This window comes from Molossus molossus, unplaced genomic scaffold (genome assembly GCF_014108415.1).
Source record: "Molossus molossus isolate mMolMol1 unplaced genomic scaffold, mMolMol1.p scaffold_m16_p_8, whole genome shotgun sequence".
NCBI classification, from domain to species: domain Eukaryota; kingdom Metazoa; phylum Chordata; class Mammalia; order Chiroptera; family Molossidae; genus Molossus; species Molossus molossus.
The window spans coordinates 17,907,995-17,932,731 of record NW_023425402.1 but is presented as its reverse complement, the minus strand read 5'-3'; the positions used below and the strand labels follow the sequence as shown (position 1 = coordinate 17,932,731).

At 43.5% G+C, this 24,737-nt stretch overlaps 1 protein-coding gene across 1 annotated transcript in view; it reads left to right on the top strand.

The window, feature by feature from the left end:
• The window catches only part of TNFRSF21 (TNF receptor superfamily member 21), a 68,274-nt gene that overhangs the window by 40,274 nt on the left and 3,263 nt on the right, over positions 1-24,737 (top strand). The window contains exon 4 of the mRNA XM_036248830.1: positions 4,217-4,482. Coding sequence (XP_036104723.1) covers positions 4,217-4,482 — 266 coding nt within the window. The remainder of the gene's footprint in view (positions 1-4,216; positions 4,483-24,737) is intronic.

The following is a 24,737-nucleotide window of genomic DNA, read 5'->3' as shown; positions in this document are numbered from 1 at the left end:
TTGACCAAGCAGAGAGTTGGTCTCCATTTTATTTACTATCATTTCACATTGAGATTAACAATTAGGTGGAACTTTCATTGGTGTGAGTGTTTATGTATGTGTGGGCTCGCACATGCATGTTTTCTTCTAACAGAATGTTTTATAGCATTTGATAGTCTAAGTCTCTTTAAATTGCTATAGCTTCAGAGGTTGGTGAACTACAGCACCCACCATTTCCAGCCCCCTACTAGTTTTTTGTAAATAAAATTTTATTAGAACACAGCTATCCTCATTTGTCTTGTCTAGGGCTGCTTTCTCATTCACAACTGAGTTGAGTTGTGACAGAGATCATAGGATTCTCAAAGCCTAAAATATTTACTGTTGCCCTTTCCAGAAAAAGTTTTACTGACTTCTTGTTTTTAGGGTACCATAGTATTAAAGAAAAGAGATACAGTTGCTAGCCCCAGAGAAAACTTGCCCAGCGTCTGCCTGGTCAGTAATAACAGGTAGGGAAGAAGCACATGGCCAACCCTGAGTGCATTCAGACATGGATTACATGCCAGTCACTAGGAACATAATCCCAGTAAGAATAATGCTCCTTTACAACACTGCATTAACCACAGTAGAAGTACCACTAACTAGCCGGGTGACCTGGGGCTGGACCCGAACCTCGCTACATGAGATTCCTCATCAATAAAACGAAACACTTCAAAAATTACATATATCCCACATAATAGTATGTGTGTTATATACACAGTTTTTAAAAGAATAGTAAAATAAACATCAAATAAAATAACAGGACAAAAAAACCCGTTTTCTCACCCCACGAGCTTAGAAAACAGAACCTTGGGAAGAGCTTTGAAGTTCCTACCTAGTAACAGGTAAGGGAAGTTCCTCCCTTCCCCCAGAGGGAAGTATCTCAATTTGGTTTAATCATCCTACTGCTTTTCTCTATAGTTGTATGTAGTTTTGCCTAACACTTTCAAAGCCCTTCAAATTCTGTCTTTCATTGGTGTTATTACATTTTCACTACATTTTCTTGGGGACCAACTCTTTCTGTCTTGGAAGTTCCTAAGGGCTGTCTGTCCAGCAAACACACACAGTGGCTGCTCAATAAACACCCCTGAAAAATTCTGCAGGTTTTTTTGTCTCCTTGGTGGTAAGGTGGATACAAGGTGCATGGAACTCAAGGGCTCTGCAGACTGACTGGTTTCCCTTCCCCTGCTGAGGTTTTGTGGTTGTGTGCTCCGATAAAAGGCTGGTATCTCCAGAGGGAGCCTTTGTCTCCGCCCCCTTTCCACTGATCAACTCCCACAGTTGGAGGGGCAGCGGGGTAGAATGTCGCTGACCCAGACTGGTTAACACGAGTTGATTCCATGTTTTCGTAGTGAAAGAATCAGACAAAACCTGATGTATAGGCCTTCGATTTAGCTTCAGTTTTCGTTGAAGGAACATCTCGTATCTATCCTTTGTGTTTTTCTTTTTTCCTTGATTTTGTGGCTGGAAAAAAAAAAGTCTAAATACTGGGTTTGGGAAGAAGGAGCTGTTATTAAACTTAAGCCTTTTCAACTCTGTAATTACTCTATAAAGGCTGTGTATTTGCATCAGAAATGCATTTAGTCTTGTTGTAGTGCCTAGTATATGGAGCATTTATAATGATGGGGTACTTCCAAAAATAAAGCAACTCTATAGAAAATGTTAATCAGCTCCTCCCCAGGGACCATAGTGACTATCTCCATTGTACAGATGAGGAAATGGACATGACAGTTAGTGGTTTGCCCAAAGCCACACTGTCATTGGCATTATGAAGATGGAAGCAATGCACCCACGGAAAACACAGTCATGTTTTCATGTCAGATAATGTGGACATTAGTCAAACTGACCTAAATTAAGATGCAGGGACTAATAAGCCTTTTGGTGTTTGGCAAGATTTGCCCCATCGGCCACAAAGAGCTGCCTCCCAGCTACCTGTGGGGCGTTCGGAGGAGTCTGCTCGCTTGAAATCGAAAGCTCTGTGTCTGGCTGAACATCACCCTGAGCACTGCAGAGCAACCGGTTCAAGCATATTTTCTGCTGCCAAAGAAAACAGCGTGAGAAGTACAGTAATGTCTTAGTTTGCGGCATTCTGCTTCTACAGCTGACAAGAGGGCGGCCTCTACCAAGAACTTGTTTTTTTTTTTTTTAAACCATTTCCAGGTTGGTGCTGGGTGTGTATGCAGCTTCTAAGTCATCTGTCTCAGGAGGATTGCGTGGCAGAGGGTGATACTGAGGGACCGCGAAGTCCTCCATTTTCAAAGAAACTTCTGGGATTGGATTAGCACTGCAATTTTCTTAGGCAAAAATGGATAGCCCCATTTATACATATTTCCCCTCAACAACTGCTTGGAGCAAAAAAGGACCCCTCCCCCTTGGTTAAACTCTAATTAATTGAAAGTCAATTAACCATAACAGGAAGCTCCTCCGTGTTCTCTTTCCCTTTCTTCACTAGGCTTCACTTGGGAACGCGGCCTGTGTTTAGTGTGTAGTGAAGGTTTCGAAGGCTTTGTTAGCTAGAATAACCCTTGGGTCAGGGTGTGAGTACGGCCTCATTGGAAGACATGGCATTGACCCAGAGAACTCGCCCACCTGTTAGGTAAACTACCACGGCCCTTCCTGTGAGGTTACATACACACCCTGGGTATAAATTTGGGCAAAGCTGTTACGTAACTGCAGAGAGAAGGTTCCGCCAAGAGGAAGACACCAAAGCATGCTGCCCGGAGAAAGAGTCGGTGCCAGGAGTCTGAGTTTGCACATTCCGAGATCTCATTTTGGCATCTCATCCTGTCTTCTTCAAATTTGGGGACTGCAGACCCACACTGAGTTTCTAAGCGACTGATAAATTCGAATGACAATATGTAACATCATCCAGTAAATTGGGGTTAGTACCCAACCTACCTACCTTTGTCATATTGGGCAAACCGCATAACTTTTCTGTTTTTCCACCCCCCCCCCCCACTTATATGTGCACTGGGAACGTTAATGCTTTATAAAGATGTTCAGTGAGCTAATAATGTCTTAATGGGATGCCTACAAGGTAACAGCTATTGTTATAGTGTCATTTTGGCTGTTGTCTTTATTATAACTGCAAGCTAATTTAGGAGACTGAATAAAAGATCAGAAAATTGCTTCTTGGGCATCAATTAGAGTACAAGAAGTCAGAAATTCTTAAGAAATGCTCGAGTTGGGCTGGAACAGCGGGGTAAGGGTGTCAGAATCTGAACACCCTTTACCCAGACAGTGCGGGATAAACTCGACCGCAGTTTTAATCTGGCGCCTATCTTTTTCTAGATTTCTTGAAGCGACCACTGTTTTAGTCTGGGAGCCTCTAATCTATTTGGTTCTCGTTGTTTTTATTAGTAACAGAGGAATCACTCTGATTACTTTGTGTTTGGCTTTTATAAAACATCTTCAAGAGGCAGTTTATTATACCCCCAGGATCGTTCCTCCTGTTGCCACATTCAGGGAATTGAAAAAAAAAATTTTTTTTAACTGGATGTGCATTTTAAATAGGCATTGTGCCTCTTCTATTAAACTATTTTATTCACTTTTTTTTTTTTTTTTTTTGCTATTGTTAATTTTCACCTGAGGATATTTTTTCCATTGATTGTTAGAGAGAGTAGAAGGGAGGGAGGGAGAGAGAGAGAGAGAGAGAGAGAGAGATTGAGAACTTGATGTGAGCAAGACCCATCAGTTGGCTCCTTCCCACAGGCCCTGGTCGGTGGCTGAACCTGCAACCCAGGTATATTCCCTTAACCAGTAATCTTTGGGTCGGCCAGTGCTCTTAACTGCTGAGCCAAACCGGCCAGGGTAAAAAAAAAACATTAAAAAAAAAATTTCTGTTTTCTTAAATTGATTTTACAGGGAGAGAGAGGAGAGAGAGACAACGATTTGTTGTTCCACTTAATTCCACATTATTTGGTTGCTTCTGGTGTGTCCTGACCAACCAGGAACCTTGGAGTGTGGGGACATCGCTGTATCCAACTGAGCTACCTGGTCAGGGTCAAGAATTGTAATTTCAGGAGGGTACCTAAGTAGTCCCTGGGATGGGGCTGTGTGCCCAGTGCTTATAGGAGGCGATGCATTCCTTTGACGAATGGGAATAAGCATGCTTCTTTCAGTTCATCGGAACAGAGCAGCCTGATATAAAGACCTTCCCTCAGATGGTTTCATTTTTATTATTGTTTTGTCTCTGCAATAGGCATTGACATCCTGAAGCTTGTGGCAGCGCAGGTGGGAAGCCAGTGGAAGGATATCTATCAGTTCCTGTGCAATGCCAGCGAGAGGGAGGTGGCCGCTTTCTCCAACGGGTACACGGCGGACCACGAGCGCGCCTACGCGGCCCTGCAGCACTGGACCATCCGCGGCTCGGAGGCCAGCCTCGCGCAGCTCATCAGCGCCCTGCGCCAGCACCGGCGCAACGATGTCGTCGAGAAGATTCGTGGGCTCATGGAAGATACGACCCAGGTAATGCAGTCTGGCCTTTCTCTCTTTCCCACCGAGCGTTTGGTTCCAGTGCTTCAAAATTTGCCAGGTCTATGTAATAAAGGAAAAATAACTGATATTAGGTGTTTTGGTATACGCGCGCACATATATACACACCTGCACACTTCTGGGGCATTGGTTCCCAGTGGGTGTTCATGAGAACCATCTAGACATCTGTTAAAAAATTCTGGTGCTTTGGTCCCACTGTAGTCCACTCAAGTCAGAATCTCTGCACAGGGAACTAGGAATTGGTATTTTTCAAAGCTCTTCGAGTGATTCTAATGTGCAGAGTTAAGAATCATTGTCCTTGGGGTAGGTTGTAGCATCTCTGCAGCCTGATTGCTCCTAGACAAGGAGGAAGACTTTTTCCTAGACCTTCTCCCCTGCAGAGGAGGTTTTCTGGCACGTGGCTTAGGAAGCTCCATCCTACCCCTGAGCATGCTGGTGGCAGCGGCAAGTGGTTAACAGGACTCATCCTTCTCCTCGGGCTTGTTCGGTCCCCACAGCAGATGGGAATGAAGGGGACCCAGGAGTGTGATTTACTTATAGTTTCTGGTCAGTGAGCCCTGACTTTGGAGCCAGGTAGCACTGGATTTGAATCCTGGCTCTGACACTCACTAACTGGGTGATCAAGGGTAAGGGACTTCAACTTTCTCTGCTTCTGGTGTCTCATTTGTTGTTGAGGTGCAGTTTTTAATCCTCACTTGAGAATATTTTTTCCTTTTATTTTTAGATGGAGTGGGAGGGAGGGAGAGAGAGAGAAACATGGATGTGAGAGAGATACATTGATTGGTTGCCTCCAGGGCCAGGGATGAACCGCAACTGAGGTACCTGCTGTTGATCAGAATCGAACCCTCAACTCATTGATCCACAGGTTGACGCTTTAACTGCTGAGCCAAACCAGCCAGGGCCTGGTATCTCATTTGTAAGCCAACTTCGTAGGATCAATTAAGACTAGAAATGAAGCATATGAAATGCCTAGAAATGAAGCATATGAAACGCCTGCCACATTGAAGGTGCTCTACAAATGGTAGTTATAACCATGATGTAAATCATTTCACTTAGCCTTTCCTATTCACAATGTGCTTCCCTGAGTGGCCATGAATTAAATACAAAGGTGGATGTTGATTTATATTCCTCACAGACTTCCATTCAAGTTTTGGAACATATTCCCAAAGTAAAAAAAAAAAAAAAAAAATTAAAAGATGCTGCCACTGAGAATTGATACAAATCCATTTAAAATGTAAAAGACTCTTTTGCCTGTGTTATTTTGTAGTGGTCCAAACACATTATCCAAAAGAGCTAGTGAATTAACTCTAATTCATTATTTTTCTGCACCAAATTTGGTATAGCAAGGGACTGAATTTTATATATATTTAAGAATGAACTCCAAATGCTTTTATCTTTGCATACCAACAGTGTAGTGTTTCTTCTCTATTAAAGTACATAGTCATCGGTGGGTCTTTTATCTAAGTGACTAGATAGAAATGTAGAGGCGCTAATTGACTCTGAAGGTGATCTTTAAAGTTCTTGACATATTTGTAACTTATTTAAAATGAAGGATTTAAGAAAAAAAATATTTCCTAATAGATGTATTAAATGTTCAAAGACACACACCAGTGTCTTGTGACTTCCTGAGGAACAATCTCAGTCTTTTGGCATATCTAATGTATTTCTATTTATACATCTCTCATTGTGTTGAGGCTTGTTCTTCTGTCTCTTTGTCTCTTACTTTTTACTGGCTTTTTCTTAGTCCTTTTGTTTTTTTAAATTTATCTTTATTGTTGACAGTATTACACATGACCTCCCCCACCTCCGTTGAGCCCCTCCACCCCACTACCCCCCCGCCCCCAGGCCTTCACTGCTCTGTTGTCTGTGTCCATGGGTTATGCATATATGTTTAGCTCACAACTGAAACTGGGCTTTAAGTAGCTGGATTTTGGAAAGGAAAGGGAGATGTTGAACATCCAATTAAACAGAATGGCTGCGCTTGAATGGAGGGAGTCCAGAGGCTGATATTACTGGGCTTCCATGGAGCATTGGCCTTAATGAAAGGACTGGCAGGGCAAGCTGAAGACTTGCTTTATTTATTTATTTTTAAATATGTTTTTATTGATTTAAAAAAATTTTTTTTTTAGAGAGAGAGGAAGGGAGAGAGCTAGAAACGTCAATTGGCTGCCCCCCTACTGGGGATCGAACCTGCAGCCTGGGCACGCGCCCTGATCAGGAATTGAACTGGGAACTCTCAGTCCATGAATGATGCTCAGTTCACTGAGCCACACCAGCCAGGCATGAGGAAGGATTTAGATACATGATGTCTACAAGAAAGATAAAATGAAATGGATGTCATGTTAGGATTGGTTAAGAGCAGTATTTAATAAGGTGGAAAGAGGACCATGATGTATTGCTAAGGGGAAAGAAGGTCACTGCACTGCATTTTGTATTTCTCATTAGAAAAAGCAAATGTAAGCATGGGAAAATGTAAACACAGGAAAATGAAGTTGCATACATGTTAATGTTGTTAAATGTAGGTGGTAGACTTAGAAATGATTGTCTTCTTTTCCAATCATTCATTTTAATGCAAACGTTACAATTGTGATTTTAAATATTTTTCAAAATGGCAAAGCTGAAAGGGCAGAAGAAAAAGTGTAGGTAAGGGCTTGGTTTATTGTGCTAAGTTGAGAGAGGGACCACCCTCGTTTTAATTGTGGGAAGAGCATTGATTTATGTGACGCTCAGTCCTTCTTTATTAGGACTGCGTGAGGTTTGTTATGTAGGGTCAGAGTTCCCAAAATCTTGTGAAAACTTGCTTCATTTTTGGTTTTTGTAAGTTCGTTTCATTTCTCTGTGTACACTCAGCAGTCCCTTAGACTTTGGACCTGGTCTTTGGGGTACTTTTGGGGGGCAGGGTGGTAGTGATGATGATAAGGTATTGCCCATAACAAATGACTTTTTTATAGGTTTCTGATGGTTCCATTGAGTTCCATAAAAGTTTATTGAGCTCCTACTTCATTCCAGGCACTGTCAGAGGTGCTGGGAACAGTAGTCCCAAGGTCTCCATGGAGGAGACCACATATCGAGGAGTGATTCATAACAAAAACCACTGGGTCAGGGAGTAAGAAAAACAGTCCCAAGCACCAAACTCTTAATACTTTTTAGTTATTTTCTTGCTCTATCTCCTCTGTAGTACAAAAAAAATCATCTAATATCTATTTTTGTTATTTATTTTCTACGACACAGTAGCATCAAAGCATCTTTCAGCTTTCTCTTTGGTGCCAGTGTAGCCTATGGGTTATCAAGGAGGCCGAGAAGCCAATATTAAGCTTCTTGTTCCATGTTTTAATAATGTCATGTCCATCATTGTCCTGCAACATTCTGGCCTTTAGTAGCCAGCAAGCCTGGAGTTTTGGCTGCCAGATCTTACTGACCGCATAGTATGTAAATGTATGTTCGTAGTTTAGCTCTGAGATTTGAGTCAAACAAGAGAATCAGAACACAGGGGGCATAATTGAGACTGATTCTTCCCATCTTAAGATGGATTTGTATTCTTTGTGTATTGTGATACAGGTGGGGATTTGAGACTTTGCCCCAGGAGCTAATGGACTCTTAATGTGTAAAAATGACTCCGTGTGTGTGTTTAAAAATGGTTAATGTTTGTTTCTATTCATGAGCCTGAGAGCACCTATGTATGTGTTCCACTCACAGGATTAGCCCCAGTGTGCTTTTCAGTGACCTCTGTCCAGAACAGCAGGTCCATTATTAACCATGGTAGCCTATTAGCCATTTCAAAATTAAACACATTCAGTCTGACCTTTTCATTAAAATAATTTTTTATACTCAAACATTATATAGTAAAATTCCCCCTTTTTTTGTGTATTATTTTTTGGGGGGTGCGGTTTTAGGGTTTAAAATTGAGAAGGGGTGCAGAGATTTCCCACATCACCCCAGCTCCCACATGTGCATAGACGCCTCCATTTATCAATATGACTCACCAGAATGGCATATTTTTCACCAAGGATGAATCTACATTGAACACATCGTAATCACCCAAAGCCCATAGTTTACCTTAGGGCTCATCTCGGTGTTGTACATTCTGTGGGTTTGAGCAAATGTATAATGACACATAGTCATTATTATAATATCACACAGAAAATTTCTACTGCCCTAAAAATCCTCTATACTCTGCCTACTCATGTCTTTTCCATACCCTACCTCCACCAACCACTAATCTTTTTATTGTCTCCATAGTTTTGCCTTTTTCAGAATGTCCTATACGTAGATCATACAGTCTGATCTGAAAAGGCAGAGGAATCATACTGCCTTTTCAGATCAGTTTCTTTCACTTGGTAATAGGCATCTGAGCTTGCTCCCTGTTTTTTCTTTTTTTTTTTTAATCCTCACCCGAGGACATTTTTCCATTTTTTGTTCAGATAGAGTGGGAGGGAGAGAGAGGAACAGAGAGAGAGAGAGAGAGAGAGAGAAACATCGATGTGAAAGGAACACATCGAGTGGCTGCCACCCGCACGACCCACCAGGGCCGGGGACAAACTGCAACCGAGGTACATGCCCTTAGCGGGGACCGAACCCGGGTCTCTCAGTACCGCAGGCCGACGCTCTAACCGCTGAGCCAAACCGGCCAGGGCGCTCCCTGTTTTTTCATGGCTTGATAGCCCATTTGTTTTTGGCACTGAATAATATTTCATTGTCTGGGCGTACCACATGTATGTATTCACACACTTGACTCCCTGTCTTAGGTTGGCGCTGTATTTTTCGGTCCCTTCTTTCAACATCTAAACTGAACTCGGCCTTCCAGAATTATATCTACTCTTTCCTTTCCAGGGCACGAGCATTTAGAAGCAGCAGCAAAAGGGTGGGACAATAGTTTGAAGTTACTGGGACTTGGCCAAAGCCATTTAAAAAACAAAATGAAGCAAAAACTTAATACAGCATTTCAAATAATACACTAATTTTTTTTCCTATTCTTTTACTTCGATTCCCCCCGTTTTATTTAAAGAAAGTCTTTTGTAAGTAGCATATATTTAAGGTTTTAAAAAAATTAGTCTGACAGTTATTGTCATTTAATTAGGGAACCTCAGTGTGGTTACTTTAAAAAAATTCTTTTTTCTTTATTGAGTTTTTTTTCATTATTTGAGAAAGAGAGATAGAAACATGGATGAGGCCACCTCCTGCATGCCCCCCACTGGGAATTGGGCCCACCACCTGAGCATGTGCCCTGGCCGGGAATCGAACCCTGTGACCTGTTGGTGCATGGGTCAATGCTCAGCCACTGAGCCACACCAGCCAGGCTGTGGTTACATTTTTTAAGTAGTTAATTATATATTTGGGTTTAAATCTACTCTCTTATTATTTGTTTTGTGTGCCCTCTTTTTTACCTTCTCTTTTATTCTTTTGGCTTAGTCAAGTATTTAAAAGAAAAACTATATTTTTACTGATATTTTAGAGAGAGAGAGAGAGAGAGAGAAACATGGATGTGAGAAAGATACATCTGATGGGCTGCCTCCTGCACGCCCCCTACTGAGGATTGAGCCCACAACCCGGGCATGTGCTCCGACTGGGAATTAAGCCCAGGACTCCTCAGTCCATGGGAAGACCCCCAATCCACTGTGCCACACCAGTGAGGCTCATGTATTTTTTTTTTTTTTTTTTGCACTTTTTTCTTCTGTTAGCTTGTCAGTTACACATTTTTTTACTTTACCCTTAGCAGATACCATGGAGATTATAACATGGACACTTCAATTATGAAAGACATTTATAAAATGTGCACTTTTTGATGTTTCTAAACTGTACAGCAACCTCAGAAGACTTTAGTCCTGTTTAGTCTTCTCTTGCATTGTTTTTTGTCGTCGTGAATTTTAAACACTATACATTTCCTAACCCACCGAAAGGCATAATGATGGTTCCACACAGTCAGGATTCATGTTGATTTACCTGCAGATAAATATCTTCTGCTGTTCCTTGTCTCTTCCTGCAGCTTCAACTTCTACCTGAGATCATTCTTCTTCGGCCTAAAGGACACTTCCTATAGGTTTGCAGCAATATATTCCACTTTTTGCCCTTTGTTTTTGAAAGATGGCTGCAAAATGGAATGCAAGCCTGACAGTTATTTTCCTTCAGTACATGCATGTGGGTTTACATTTCTCCCTCTGAACAGCAAAGGGGATGATGTAATTTTATTTTAAAGTCTGTATTACATAACAAACATTATACCAGGCACTTTAGGCAATGCAAAGACAAATAAGTAAGACAAAGTCATTGCCATCAAGGTAGCTGGCAGCTGATGGGAGAACATGCTTATAATTTAAGGGAGTAAGTCCATAGGAGTGGGAGGAGGGAGTACGGGTTGTACAACTAATAACCAGCCATTAGGGCTCCCAGTCCCAACATCAGTGCGAAGGTGTGTTCCTGGTTAATTTCCTGTCCTGGCATCATCTCGGGGGGCCTTATGGTAAATTACTTGGCCTCTATGCCTCAATTTTCTCCTGAGAAAATGGGAAGGCCATTAGTGCGTCCTGTGAGTTGTTATGAGAATTAGGTATGACCCACAGTCAGCAGTTAGTGACCATACTATTAATAGCTGCCGTTATTTCCCGGCTCCAGAGGTAAGAAAGATGGAAGGATGTTTCTAACAGCTCCAACTCATACACACAGTAGATCTTTGAAATCCGGACCCTGAGGCTTACTGAGTGTTGGGTGGGGAAGTACTCCCAATTCCAAGACTGCTTACAGTGATGGCTGAGCCCAAGGGCTGCTGTCTGGAGTTAGTGCCCAGGAACTGGAAAGTCCAGCTACTGGTAAATCTTTTTCTTTCTGCTCGAGCGAATGTTCCTCGGCTGGCAGGGGTGTTTTCTCTAGTGCAGAAACAAAGGTGATGGTATGTGTGAAGATAACAGCCTGTGCTTTCCATGGCCACCAGAAAAGGGGAAATAAAACCGAGCAACAGAATTTCTACATATCCTTTCATGCGTTTTTCCTTTTCTCTTTACAACTGTGGACATTTAGGTAGGCTGCATTTGTATAATCTTTTTGTCTCCCGCCACTTTGAAGGGGGTGGGCTTTTTGGCATTTTGATTGGTTCAGATTTTTCTGTTTTATTTTTTTTATTTTTTATTTATTTTTATTTTTTATCCTCACCCAAGGACATTTTTCCATTTTTTGTTCAGGTAGAGTGGGAGGGTGAGAGAGGAACAGAGAGAGAGAGAGAAACATCGATGTGAAAGGGACACATCGAGTGGCTGCCACCCGCACAACCGACCAGGGCCGGGGACAAACTGCAACCGAGGTACATGCCCTTAGCGGGAACCGAACCCGGGTCTCTCAGGACCGCAGGCCGACGCTCCAACCGCTGAGCCAAACCGGCCAGGGCCAGATTTTTTAAAGTGGTTATTAGAATTAAATGAGGTAATAGCTTGTTAAACTATGGGATGTAAAAAAAGGAATTAAAGTGATGCTTAGGGGGATTCGAATTCCAGCATTCTTTTTATCATTTCATTTTGAAAAGGGGAAGAAGGAGGGATTTAAAAAACGGTGATATTAAAAACAACCACAGTAATTTAAAATAATATGAAGTATGGCTTTAGCTGTCTGCTTTGACCAGAGATTCACAATAGTCAAGAACTGGTGTTGATCAGGCAGGGAGTTGGGTTATCTTATCTCTCCTTCCGGCCTTCCTTAAGGTTAGGTAGATTAAAACCACGCTGTGATTTGACAACTAATGGAACTGAAGCCAGTGTTGTTGTTATTGACTTGCAAGTAGTAGAATGATTTGATTCTTTCTTAGATATCTTATCCTTTCCAGAAACCATATGGAACTGTGCCCCAGGAGACAGAGTTCTGTGTTTCTCTCTCTCTCTCTTGACTACAGCAGCCTCTGTGTTGGAGACTGGGTGCCTTCGCTCTGTAAAACCCACTGGGAGGTTCTCAGCAGAGAGCCGAGCACTGGGCACTGTCTTGGCGAGGACAGACCACTGCCTCTGCTGCAGAGGGAACTGCAGTTGCTGGGTTGCCCACCAGCTGCAGGAAGCAGCTGTCCTTATCTAAGGTCGGCCCGAGACCAGCTATTTTCGGAAATGTAATGGAGTGAGGACGAGTCGATGCAGAAAGCAGCTGTACATTGAAGCGGGCTTTTTGGTGATTCCAGTGTATCTTTGTCTTCACTTTTTTAGTAGGCCATGTCTTGGAAAGTAGGGATTATTGTCCTAAGGCCTTACGGTGTGGACTGAAGGTGCATGTCGCTGGCCCCTGCCCTCTGTCGTGTTGCCGCAGCACATGGGCCGTTTAAGGTCAGGTTACTTAATCGGTGGGGTGTGACTTCCGGCTTTGGGCAACTTCTTGGGCGATGAGAAGGAGATATGATGAAAGGGTTGCTGACACACAATAGGCCCAGGCACATTGACTGATGCTTGTGTTTAAGGTGGTCATTGTGCATAAAGACGCGACTCTGTGGAGAAGCCTTTAGAGCTTTAATCTCAGGCTGTTCTTCTCATGATCAGATTTGAAGGTTTCAGTCAGTGCGTCCCCAACTTTGGGTCGAGCACCAGCTGGGTGCCTGGTACAATGTAAAGAAGAAAGGTGGTCCCTGCTCTTTCACAACTCACGAGCCGAGATGGAGACACGGGCACAGGGTTTGCAGCTCAGCGGGGCAGCAGTGTGCCCGAGGGGTGGAAGTTAGGACAAATGGGTTGTTAGACTGGTGAACCGCAAAGGGGAGGGAAAGGGCGGGATGAGATAAACCAAAGAACTTCTGTGCACATGTGCATAACCAGTGGACACTGACAATAGTGTGGGGAAGACAGGAAGGTAGTGGGATTGGGGAGGAGCAGGTCAATGGGGTAAAAAAGGGGACATCTGTAATACATTCAACAATAAAGATGAGTTTTTAAAAAAGAAGTTAGTATCAGAAGGCAGGGGTACCCAGCCTACCAAAATATACATGGAAAACAAGGGCAGGTATGTATTTGTTGATTTGAAAGTCATTTAAAAAAACAAAGCAGACTGTAGTTTCCTTCAAGACTGTATTCTGTTCTTGTCCCCTGAGACGTCCCCAGCTGGTTTCTGCCTAGGGGACCCCCCACCAGCTTTTTCACATGAAGGACTTCTCAGACCTTTGATTCTGCACAGAACGTCTGGTTGACTTAGAACCTTCCTTCGTGGATGTTCTGTGATATTAAAAGTAGAGGAATAGCCCTGGCCGCTTTGGCTCAGAGGTTAGAGCGTCCACTGGGGATCAGAGGAACCCGGGTTCAGTTCCCACTAAGGGCATGTACCTCGGTTGCAGTTTGTCCCAGGCCCTGGTTTGGTTGGTCGTGTGGGTGGCAGCCACTCAATGTGTGTGTCTCTCTCATCGATGTTTCTCTCTCTCTCTCTTCCTACCTCTCTACCTCCTGCTCTATCTGAAGATGTGCAAAAATTTCCTTGGGTCAGGATTAAAAAAAAAAAAAGTACAGGACGAAGATGCCACTCCATGTCAAGAGCTAGAATTTGAACTTTGAATCTCTAAGAACCAGTAGAAGGGACTGACACACTGAACAATCTGGTTTTGTGCTTCTAGATTTCATTTGATTCTTGCTTTTGCCACTCACTGAGTGACTTGCAGCAGGTCCCATTAGGTCTCAAGCCTCATTTTTTTCATCATCGCCTTGTATCTGGTGAGGACTAGAGACAGTATATGTGCAGAGATAGCGTGTGCTGCATATGCTGGATACAGTGAGTGCGAATGTCTCTCCTGCACTTGACACACAGTCACAGCAGGAAATCTTAGGTTAGAATTTGAATTCCACGCTCTGTTTTTAGACTCAAGAGCAAATAATACCACTGTGCTTTCAACAACGCATATTAAGGAGAAAGAGAAGCAGCATTTGCTGAGTATCGATTGTGTCCCAAACACCATCTGGGTGCTTGACGTCTGTGTTTATCTAGCAAGCTTCATGGTCATGCGAGGTATAGGTAGGTAAAATAATTAAAACATATTTTTGTATTTTGTTTGAATGCCATGTCAGTTGTAAAACGTGCCATTATTATAGGTACCGCTAAGAAAGATATAAAAACACTGCCAACTATAGTTGTAAGATAACATCTCTATTTCAGAGATGTTAAAATGTGAAAAAATAGGCGTCATAGAATTAATGAAATATAGTAGCTGAGCTTGAGGTATACAGGTTATAAGAAGAAAAGTCAGGGAAACAGATTCTTGGGGCCTTGGTATAAGCTCCCTTTCCAACACACACCTATACACATGCTTTTCTATTTTTCAGAAGCCTTTAAGGATGAGGTGGTTTTAACACAAGTTATTTATTTAGTAAACATTAATGAAACACCCATTATGTTTTGAGCCCTGTACCAGGTGCTGAAGATACTAAAGGAAACACACACACACACCAAAACACAAAAACAGAGAATCCTCCCTCCAGATGCTGATGTTTTTAGAGGAGGGATAGGTATATGAACCAATCTCTAGAATATATCCTATGAAACTACTATATAGAGGCTTTGAGGTGGGCTTTTGTTTTTTCCTGAGACACGTACATCAACGTTCAGAAAAGGTCGAACCTATTTGACGACATTTCCCAGCCCATTACTCCATACCCTTACTGGCTTTCTCAGAAAGTGCATTGGGAGGAAATCAGAATCAATATTGTGAAAAGAAGCTTATTTTCTTCATCACTTACCAGTGCTGAGATCATATTTTCTTTCTTTGTTCTTTTTTTCAAGCCAAAACATTCCTGGATAAAGCTTAGTAGCTTCCAGTGTTGACAGTATGAGACTGTCTCTTCACCTGTTCTAACCCAAATGTTAACAGTGGGTGCATTTACTGATGAGGACAGCATCATGGTTAGCAGTAGGTTATATTACACACCAGTTAATTTCAACATTTAAATTGCTTACTTCCTCGACAGAGACAGCTGTCACTCATATTCCTATGAAAAAACTGTCACAGGGAATTTTGATTTCTCCACAACTGGGCTGAGTCAGGGGGTACGCTGGAATGACCAATCATTGGAATGGCTTATCCCCCCAAAACTACTAGGAAAAAAATGGGGGACATTTTTTGTTTATATAATTAACAACAGTAGGTAAGGCTCTTCTGAGAATGATGTGAAAAACAGAAACTATAAAAGAAAGATTTAACTCCTTAACAATAACGATACAAGACAGAAAACACATGCAAATCTAAAGACAGAATAATTGGGAGAAGTAGTTTGCAACATAGGGTTAATTTCCTTAAAAAAAAGAAGAGATTTTACAGATTAATTAAGACACCAACAACCCAAAGGGAAAATGGGCAATCTATGAACTAGATAGTTCATAGACCAGGAAATACTGAAAAATCTTGAAGGTATACAGATTTTTAACCTCATCCGAATAAGAAAATTCAAGTTGAAACCTACACTGAGACTCCATTTTAACCTCTCAGCCTGGCAAAGAGGGACAGGTATGACCTTGAAAATTCTTGTGTTGCAAGGGAACAGAAAGAACAGCATCCGCTGCTAATGGGTGTGTGTCATTAGAGTTATGGGAGGGCCATCTGGGGTAAGCTCCCAGAATAACTCTGTTGGCCACTGCTATTCCATTTCTAGCAATCGGTCCTCCATACATTCCCACATATGTCCCACACACGTGCAGAATGATAAGTACTCCTTATGGCATCATTCATGATAACAAAAGAGTGGGAGCAAACACAAATGTCCTCCAATAGAGAACTGGGCATGGCCATCCATACAGTGGGACACCATGAACTTGTCAGAAAGAGGGACTCAGATCTTTATGTGCTAACCCCAAGATTGCCTCCTGCATGGCCCACACTGGGGCCGGGAATCGAGCCTACAACCCAGGTACCTGTCCTTGACCGGGAATCGAAACCTGTGACCCTTTGGTCTGTGGGTTGACGCTCTAACCATTGAGCAACTGGCCAGGACACAAAAACTGTTTGTAAAGTATAGAACAATGCGTACACTGTCAACCATATTATAAAAAAGAATGTAAACAAAATTGTATAAAATAAACAGGAAGAGCTGGGTAGGGTGGAGAATATATGTACTATTTATTGCTGAGTGTAGACTATCTCTGTACACGGGGAGTCAGTAACAGTGGTTACCACCTGGAATGGAACTGAGGAGCTGAGACCTGGAAGTCAGAGGTTAGTGAGGGGAACGTATATTTCTCGGCATCCCCCTTTGAATCTTTGGAATTATGTCTGTATACATTGAAATTCTAATGGCATGAGTCCAGTGGATGATTTTAGTAAATAATGCTGATTTAATCAAATTTGGCAAGTTAAATAAACTTGAGTCACCAATGAGCTCGAGCCTTCTTACATCAAAGTCATAGTTTCCTGTGAACTTACTTTCTGTCCTTCACCATGTCTCACGGCGGGCTTGTAAGACTCGTGTAACTTTTTTTCATGCTTGCAATTGTCCAAAGGCTTTTTTTGTTTTAATTTATTTTTGTTACAGATGTTTCTCCTTTTTTTTTCCCCATTGACACCCTCCTCCCCATTCCCCCCACCTTGTCCCCAGCTTTGTTGTCCATGTTCATCGGTTGTGTGTACATGCATATAAGTTCTGTGGCTTATCCCCCCCCCCCCCCCGCCTTCTGAGGGTTGTCCAAAGGCTTGTTTTGGAAAGCTTTCGTAATATGTCTCAAGCCTAAGATAAATGAGGAGATCATTTCCGACCGCATGATCTCCTCGTGTATCCCTGGGGCTGAGCTCCAAAAAGGCTCGGCAGTATATTTGAATGTGAGCGGACTCTCACTCTGAGCCAGGGGAACCCACTTGCTATCCTCACTTCCTTTGCTAAGAAAGCTGGTCCATCAGTGGGTCCGCTCAGGGCTGCAGCCCTGCCGCTGATGTCACCCGGACAGCTTGCAGACGCGAGCTGGGCAGGGCACGCCCTTCCCTGTCCCTCGGAGCCAGCTGGTTCTCACCAGCTTTGTGGCACTTGTGTGACTTCCTGTGGTTTTCCCCTGTGCATCCAGAAGAGGAACCATTCTCTTGCTCAGGGCAAGGTTTGGCCACTCACACCTTGACTTAAATGTGAGTGGATTTGTAGCCTTTGGGATTCGGTGTCGAAGTTAACTCAGAAATGATCAGAATTAGCAGACGACTTGTGTATATACACAAGACTAGAGCAGCTGCTGCCTTGATTTGGGCTTGGGGTACTTGAGTGAGAAACACTCCGTGGCCAGCTAACCTGGGCTTAAGTAAGGTTGCTTGGATCGATCTAGGGGGTGTGAGGGGTGCTTTTAAAAATAATTTCCCAGCCCTGGCCAGTTTGGCTCAGCGGTTGAGCGTTGACCTGCGGACCAGAGAGTCCTGGGTTTGGTTCCTGCTAGGGGCACGTACTTAAAAAAAAAAAAAATCCCCAGTGGTTTTGGCATATTTTGGTCAAGTTAATCCTGCGAGCCTCCTGAAGTAGGGTGAATCCATTCTGCAGGCTCTGCCCCCACTTGCTCAGGCAGTGCATCTGTCCTTTGACTTCTGCATCCTCTGTGGTCTGGTGCAGTGGTTTCTAGGGAAGCTGAGCAGGGCCTCTTGGCATTTATTTCTGTCCCATCTTCTATCCCATGACCCCCAGCGACCTCAGGGAGATCCAGGCAGCCTAAGGCTGACAATGTCTACCTGCCAATGATGATTTAGATTTCAGTGTTAGCACGGTTCCCTGCAGATGCAGCGGAACTTCTGGGCTGGGCAGAAGGAAAAAAGGAGAGACAACAAAGACTAAACAATCAGAAGCCTAGGAAAAGTTTGGGGAATTTTTGTTGTAAGGTTATTTGGCCCTAAACCCATTTAAAAAATGTATTTTCCTAAGTTGAAAGCAGTACAACCACCACCTAAAAACTTATCAGCTAGATCCAATACTTACATCTTATCATTTTGCTTCATCTGTGTACGTAAGTGTATATTTCTAGTCCATATTTTCTTTTCTAAGACTTCCTCCAAATTTCTGATAACTGATAACTGATAACCTTACCCTTCTTTTAAAAGTTTAAGAACTAGCCCCTTCCTCTTTTCCTCTTAACTTTTTTCTTTTTGTTTGCAAAAAATTTTTGCTGAGTAAATTAGGATTATTCTTGCCCAAATCCCTCCTCTGGGTTGGATTGAACAAGAATTCACACTCAGGCCCTGGCCGGTTTGGCTCAGCGGTTAGAGCGTCGGCCTGCGGTCCAGAGAGACCCGGGTTCAGTTCCTGCTAAGGGCACATATCTCGGTTGCAGCTTGTCCCCGCTCTGGTTGGGTCGTGTGGGTGGCAACCACTCGATGTGTCCCTTTCACATCGATGTTTTTCTCTCTCTCTCTCTTCCCCCTCTCCCTCTCCCTCTCCCTCTATCTGAACAAAAAAATGAAAAAATGTCCTCGGGTGAGGATAAAAAAAAAAAGAATTCACACTCAGAAGGGGGGAACGAGACAGTTAAACAACCATCCAGTATACTGCAAAATCCCATCTTGCCGAGAAACCAGGGACGCTTAAGAGTGAATGGCTTGCATTTCTCCTTCCCCACCAGAGGGTAAATAGTTTAAATCACGCTACTCAGGGAGACGGATAGCAGAAATCCAACTAATGCCATTTGCAAACCACACCCATGGACAAATGAAGTCAGGGGAATAAATTTCATTTTGGAGCATCACCATAAAGCTGATGAATATTCTGCTGATTCTCCCCCTAAGCCCTTTAAAACCCTCAAAAGGAAGGACTAGCACACACCCCCCCACCCCCCACCCCCGGGATTGTTACCTCTGCCTTTCTATCTGTACCTCTGTGACTTTCTAAATAAACCTTCTTTTGGCATTTGAATCCTTGGATCTGAAGTCTTTCTTTACCAAATGGAGTCAAGAACCAGGATCCAATTTTGCCATCAGCACCACTGGTAACACTATCACTTAGGATTTTAAAGAAACCTGCCTAGTTTTTCCTTTTTTGTTGGGGCAGTGTATTCCTTTTATTTCTTTATGGGAGAGATCACTGTTTACAGGTATTCCTTGGTATCTGAACTTAGGATCTGAATAGATTCAGATGGATTTTTTGACAAAGAGCTGGTAACTCTGATTATCTAAGCCCTCCTGTATATCTGAGGTCCTGGAGCCGTCTTGATTTGGGTAACAAAGCATTCCTTACAGTCTGAATTCCTGTGAACACAGGGACTGAATAGATTCAAGTACCAGACATGCTCATAGGGCAAGGAGCTCAACGGCACATGCCTACATAGACCTCCAGGAGGTCACGAAATCTCATTTGGTCTTGATCCCACCAGAAGCTGGGAAAACAAGGGGAACAAGCTTGAGACATTACAATCCTTAAATAGTTGTACTTATGTATTTATTTGTGTATTAATTCCTTTGAGATAACTCTTGAGTGGAAATGGAGTTTGTTTTTCTTAAATAGTCACTAGCCTGTTGGGATCTGAGATATTTTCAAACGGACAACAAAGTTATTGGCGGCAGCTGAGGTGACTGGTATTTACAGAATTGCTCATCTTTTTTTCATCTTTGTCCCCGGGCAGCCGTCCAGTGGGGCGTAAGCTCTGCCACTGACCAGCAGGTTCTCGCAGACCCTGCCTCTAGAACTGCCCCTTGTCTGGAGGAAAAGTTGAGTTGACAGGGCGACTTTTGACTTCTTGGGTCTGCCGGCCACGTCTGGCTGCAGAGGGAGCAAAGGGGGCCCCTGGAATCCAGCTGGGGAGTGGCAGGAGCCCAGGGGTTAAGTTGAATTATTTTAGCAGATTGGTAAGGAACATTCAGGCTGGGTAATTAATACTTCATTTCAGGGGGTCACTGAGGCATCAAAGTTGTTAATTAGTTTTGTGAAAACAGATTGTGCAACCACAGGGAGATTGTAATTGGGTAGTAATTGAAAATAACTCGGGGGGAAACCTTAGTTGAGTGAACCAGTTGTGGGTAACTTGACAGGGGAAAGGGGTTTGGGGTGGGCGTGAAGAAGGAAATAGCAATAAGAAGACAAACAATAAATGACATAATTTGAACAGGGATGACCTCATCTGTCCCTTTTGATTTAGAAGCAGGTCTGAGGAGGGAAGTGGTTTTTCTGAGACCACACAGCTAGTCCCTGATCTAGTTGCCTTCCTTCCCTTGCAGTGATGTTCCAGGATTTTCATGACTTTGATTTTTAGGAGTTGTCTGTGGGGACCATGACATGTGTGTTGAAAAGATGGCTACGGAGGCCTGAGTTCTTGGTGCATTTCTGCTGGTAGAGTATGTTCAGGAGTGCTGCTAGATCTTTTTTTTTTTTTGAAAGAAAGGGTTGTCTGATTTATTTATTTACTTATTTTTGGTACGTGCCCCTAGCGGGAACCGAACCTGGGACTCTCTGGTCTGCGAGCTGATGCTCCAACCGCCGAACCAGACTGGCCAGGGCATCGCTGCTAGATCTGAGAGCAGGAACGTGCTCTTGTTCCATTTACATACCATCCTTGTCCTGGATAAAGCGTGGAAGGGCATTCCTTTACCGTTCAGGCTCCCCCGGCCCCAGGCACTAGAGAAACACTTCCACACCAGGGGACAGAAAGGATTTTTCTGGTTGGATATGAAAAGAGGAGAATTATGGTTGTGACTGAGTGGAGTACCCAGAATGAGCAGTCAGTTTGGGGTGCTCTGGTTGAGGCAGGAGGAAGGGTTTGAGGGACACAGCTGGAAATGGCTCATTTCAGTACAATCCGAAGGCACGGTAGATCCTCGTTCTCATAAACAGAGCCACCAACCTCGTAGCCCGGAGAGGGTCAAGCTCCCACATCCCAGTCATGCCCCTGTTCACTGACCTATCTGGACGGCTCTTCGTACTCAGTAGTTCTGGAAATCAGAAAGGGAACCGCTCAGGTCAACAGTGGCGCTCCTGAGGCGTGACTCAGCTGTTGAGTCAGGGGAACCATTTATCTCTTCCCATACCAGTTTGGACTAATAACGGCACTATTTGGAAGGACTAAATGTACTTCCATGGACACCAATCAGGAGGACATTTGGGGCTCATTTGGCCAAAATATATGACATGCTCTTGAAATTTCCACAATAGAACTATCTGTTTTTGGCTGGTTCGTCCTTTATTCTCCCTGCTCCCCTCTCCCCCTTTGGTCTGTCTGTCTTTCTCTACCTCCCTCATCTCTCAGTTGAGCCTTCCAAGTGAGCACCATGACCTCATGGCTGTAAAGCCAAAAGAACCCTACTTTTGAAGTTTCTCCGAAGGGGCTTCAGATTCATTTGGTGGAGACGTTTCCTTCATTGGCCAAGTTTTCCCAGAGGCCTTTCTTTTATCTCCCTCACTGCAAGTAGTTGGGGGGAGTGTTGCCCTTTTGTGCTGTGAGCATTTAACAAAAGTATAGAGAGGAGCCCAGCCAAGTGGATGCTCTTCCAACTCTCCTGTTTCTTGGCTACCGATATAAATAAAAGAGGCCGCAGCCACAACATTTTCAAGTTAGCTGAAGGGAAATATACTTATCAGTGGTGACTGCTTTCAAAAATAACATTTATTGTTTTTCTAATTATAAAGTTAATATGTCCCAGCAGAGAATTTGGAACGCTCAAAGAAGCATAAGGAATAAATTAAGTTACTCATTTTGTGCATGTTTTGAAAAGTCAATGCTCAAAGCTTTTGTAAGAAGATAAGACCCTCTTCTGCGGAAATCTGACTTTCTTGTTTAGAATATCTGTCTTCTCTTTCAGTATCTACAGCTTATATAAATGTTCTTTAGTTGTTAGAATCTCAGAAACGGAACCATGAACTGTCTGACTTAATAGAATGAAGAATTCATTTCTTCCAAGTATCCCGATGCCTCAATTTCTGATTAGAGCGACCACAGGTGACAGTGCTTGCTCTGCATATGGTGTTGCAGACCAATTTTGAGGGAGATTGTAAATACTAAGGAAAGGAGAGGAAAGAAGTAAGTTTCTAGGAGCAATTTTTGTCTTATAGGAAAGCTGGAATGCAACCAGCCACAGCGTGTCCTTAGTAGCTGAATGGATTTTCTAGAAGGATGATTGTCATGGTCTCTGGCTTTAGTGGTCGTTGTTAGCTCCAATGTGGTGATGCCGAAACAATTCCTAGGGACATTTTCTTACTCACTTGACTCTTCATTACAGGAGAGCATCACACCAGCATTCTGTCTTTCCAAGTTATGTTGGGAATCACGTGTTTCATTTCCACTGATAGGATCCTTTGGCAAAAGTGTGTGTGTAGGGGGATTCAGTATTTAAAGTTTTGGACCGATTTCAGGAAATAGGTGGGTGGATTTCTTAGTCTGTTGGCATGTCATTTGTGGGCAGGGATTTCTTTTTTAAGCAAGAACAGTGCACTATATTGACTGACCCTGTCGTCCATTGTCATGTCTCCGAGAATCCGAGTGTAGACAAGTGCTCTTTGTCCGAGTGAATAAAAACCGTGCATTGGCATGAATGGCCATGTGCATTTTCAGGGAGCAGGGGCACATGCCAGGGCCTATTGAAATAAAAATTTAAAAGCAGATACATAAAACTTGTCTGTGGATCAGAAGGAGGCTGCTGGGAACCTGTGTTATCCAAGGCTTAACCTCCCCACTGGAAGCAGAAGTGGGGTGAGGGTGGTCGCATGGGGGGCGGGGAATGCAGTTGGAACGACATTAGATGTGTGGTAACCAGTGGTCCTCGGAATCTGCAGTCAATTGCAAGGATTTCTTAGGCCTTAACGGTTGTAAAAGAGGCTGTTGTGTTTGCTTGGTGCGTTTTACAGCTATTCAACGTAATGCTTCGAGACGAGGGTCAATGCCTTCTTGATTGAGGACCTTGGAGCTTTGCTTGACTTGTGTGAGTGAAGTCATGAGGGTTCTAATGAGCGGTGATTAACAACAGCTCTGGGAAGTGTGCACATCACTCCCTGAACCCTGTCCTGTGCACCCTGGCTCCCAGACTTTTACCCATGCCAGAAGAGCCAATAAAAAGATAAAGTTAATGGGCTAGAAAATACCACGAGTACCTGCCAGAGTTCTGAAGTAGAGTGTCAGATGACAGGGCTGAGTAGAGATGGCAGGCAGACCTGAGATGAACATGGGCTTTCTCCAGCTGGCTGTGTGCCCTCTCTGGGCCTCAGTCATTCCACCTGTAGAATGGGATGATAACACCCGTCACTTCTCCCGTCTCTGCTATATTCCTGGTCCAGCCATGATTATACCTCACCTGGCCAAAGTAGCAGCTTGCTAACTCTCTCCTTGCTTTGATTCTTGTCTCCCTAAAACCCGCTCTCCGCACGCCAGTCAGAGGGGTCGTGAAGCTCACTCTCTCCGTCTGAAACCATCTCATTTGTTTGCTTTTTGTTACTGTCTCTCTGGTGCCCGGTACAGAATGTAAGCTTCATGCTCATGCTTCTCCTGTTCTGTTCTCATGCATTCAAACAATTTTATTTAATTCCTGAGCTAGTTCGAAACGGGAATCAGGAAACCTAGGGTCTAGTCTTAGTTCTGCCATTTACTGGTTGGGAGCCCTTAATTACCTGAACAAAAAATGGAAGAATGTCCTTGGGTGAGGATAAAAAAAAAAAGAAAGTCACTTCTGTTAGGCATGCCCTTACTTGTAAAGAGAAGGGTGTCTTAGTTTGCTGGGCTTCCATAATGAAGTACCACAGACTGGGAAGCTTCAATAACAAATTCATTTCCTCACGGTTCTGGAGATTAGACCTTTGAGATGAAGGTGTCACCAGGGTTGGTGTCTTCTGAGGCTTCTCTCCTAAGCTTGTAGAAAATGCTCTCTTCTCCCTGGGTCTTCACATGCCCTTCCTTCTGTGTGCGTCTGTGTCTTCTTATAAGGACACAGGTCGTGTTGGATTAGCGCCCAGTTACACCGCAGTTACCTCTGGAAATGGCCTATATCTGAATACAGTCATATTCTGAGGATGGGGAGTTACGACATCAACATGTGAATTTTGAGGGGAAACCATTGAAGAATATACTGGTTATTACCTTAGACCTTGTAAATTACACTTCAAGCTGGAGACCTTCCTCTTCTGTCCTTGTCCAGTTCCATTCCTGCGAGGTAGCACCTCAGTGCTATGCTTGCTGATTGTTAATGCTCATACATATCCTTACCTGTATTTTAAAGGGTTCAAAGGTGTTTTGTGGCCCAGGCTAGTGTGGCTCACTTGGTTGGGTGTCATCCTGCTCACTGAAAGGTTGCTGGTGCGATTTCTGGTCAGGGCACATGCCCCGGCTGCAGGCTCGGTCCCTGCTAAGGAGCCTGCAGGAGGCAG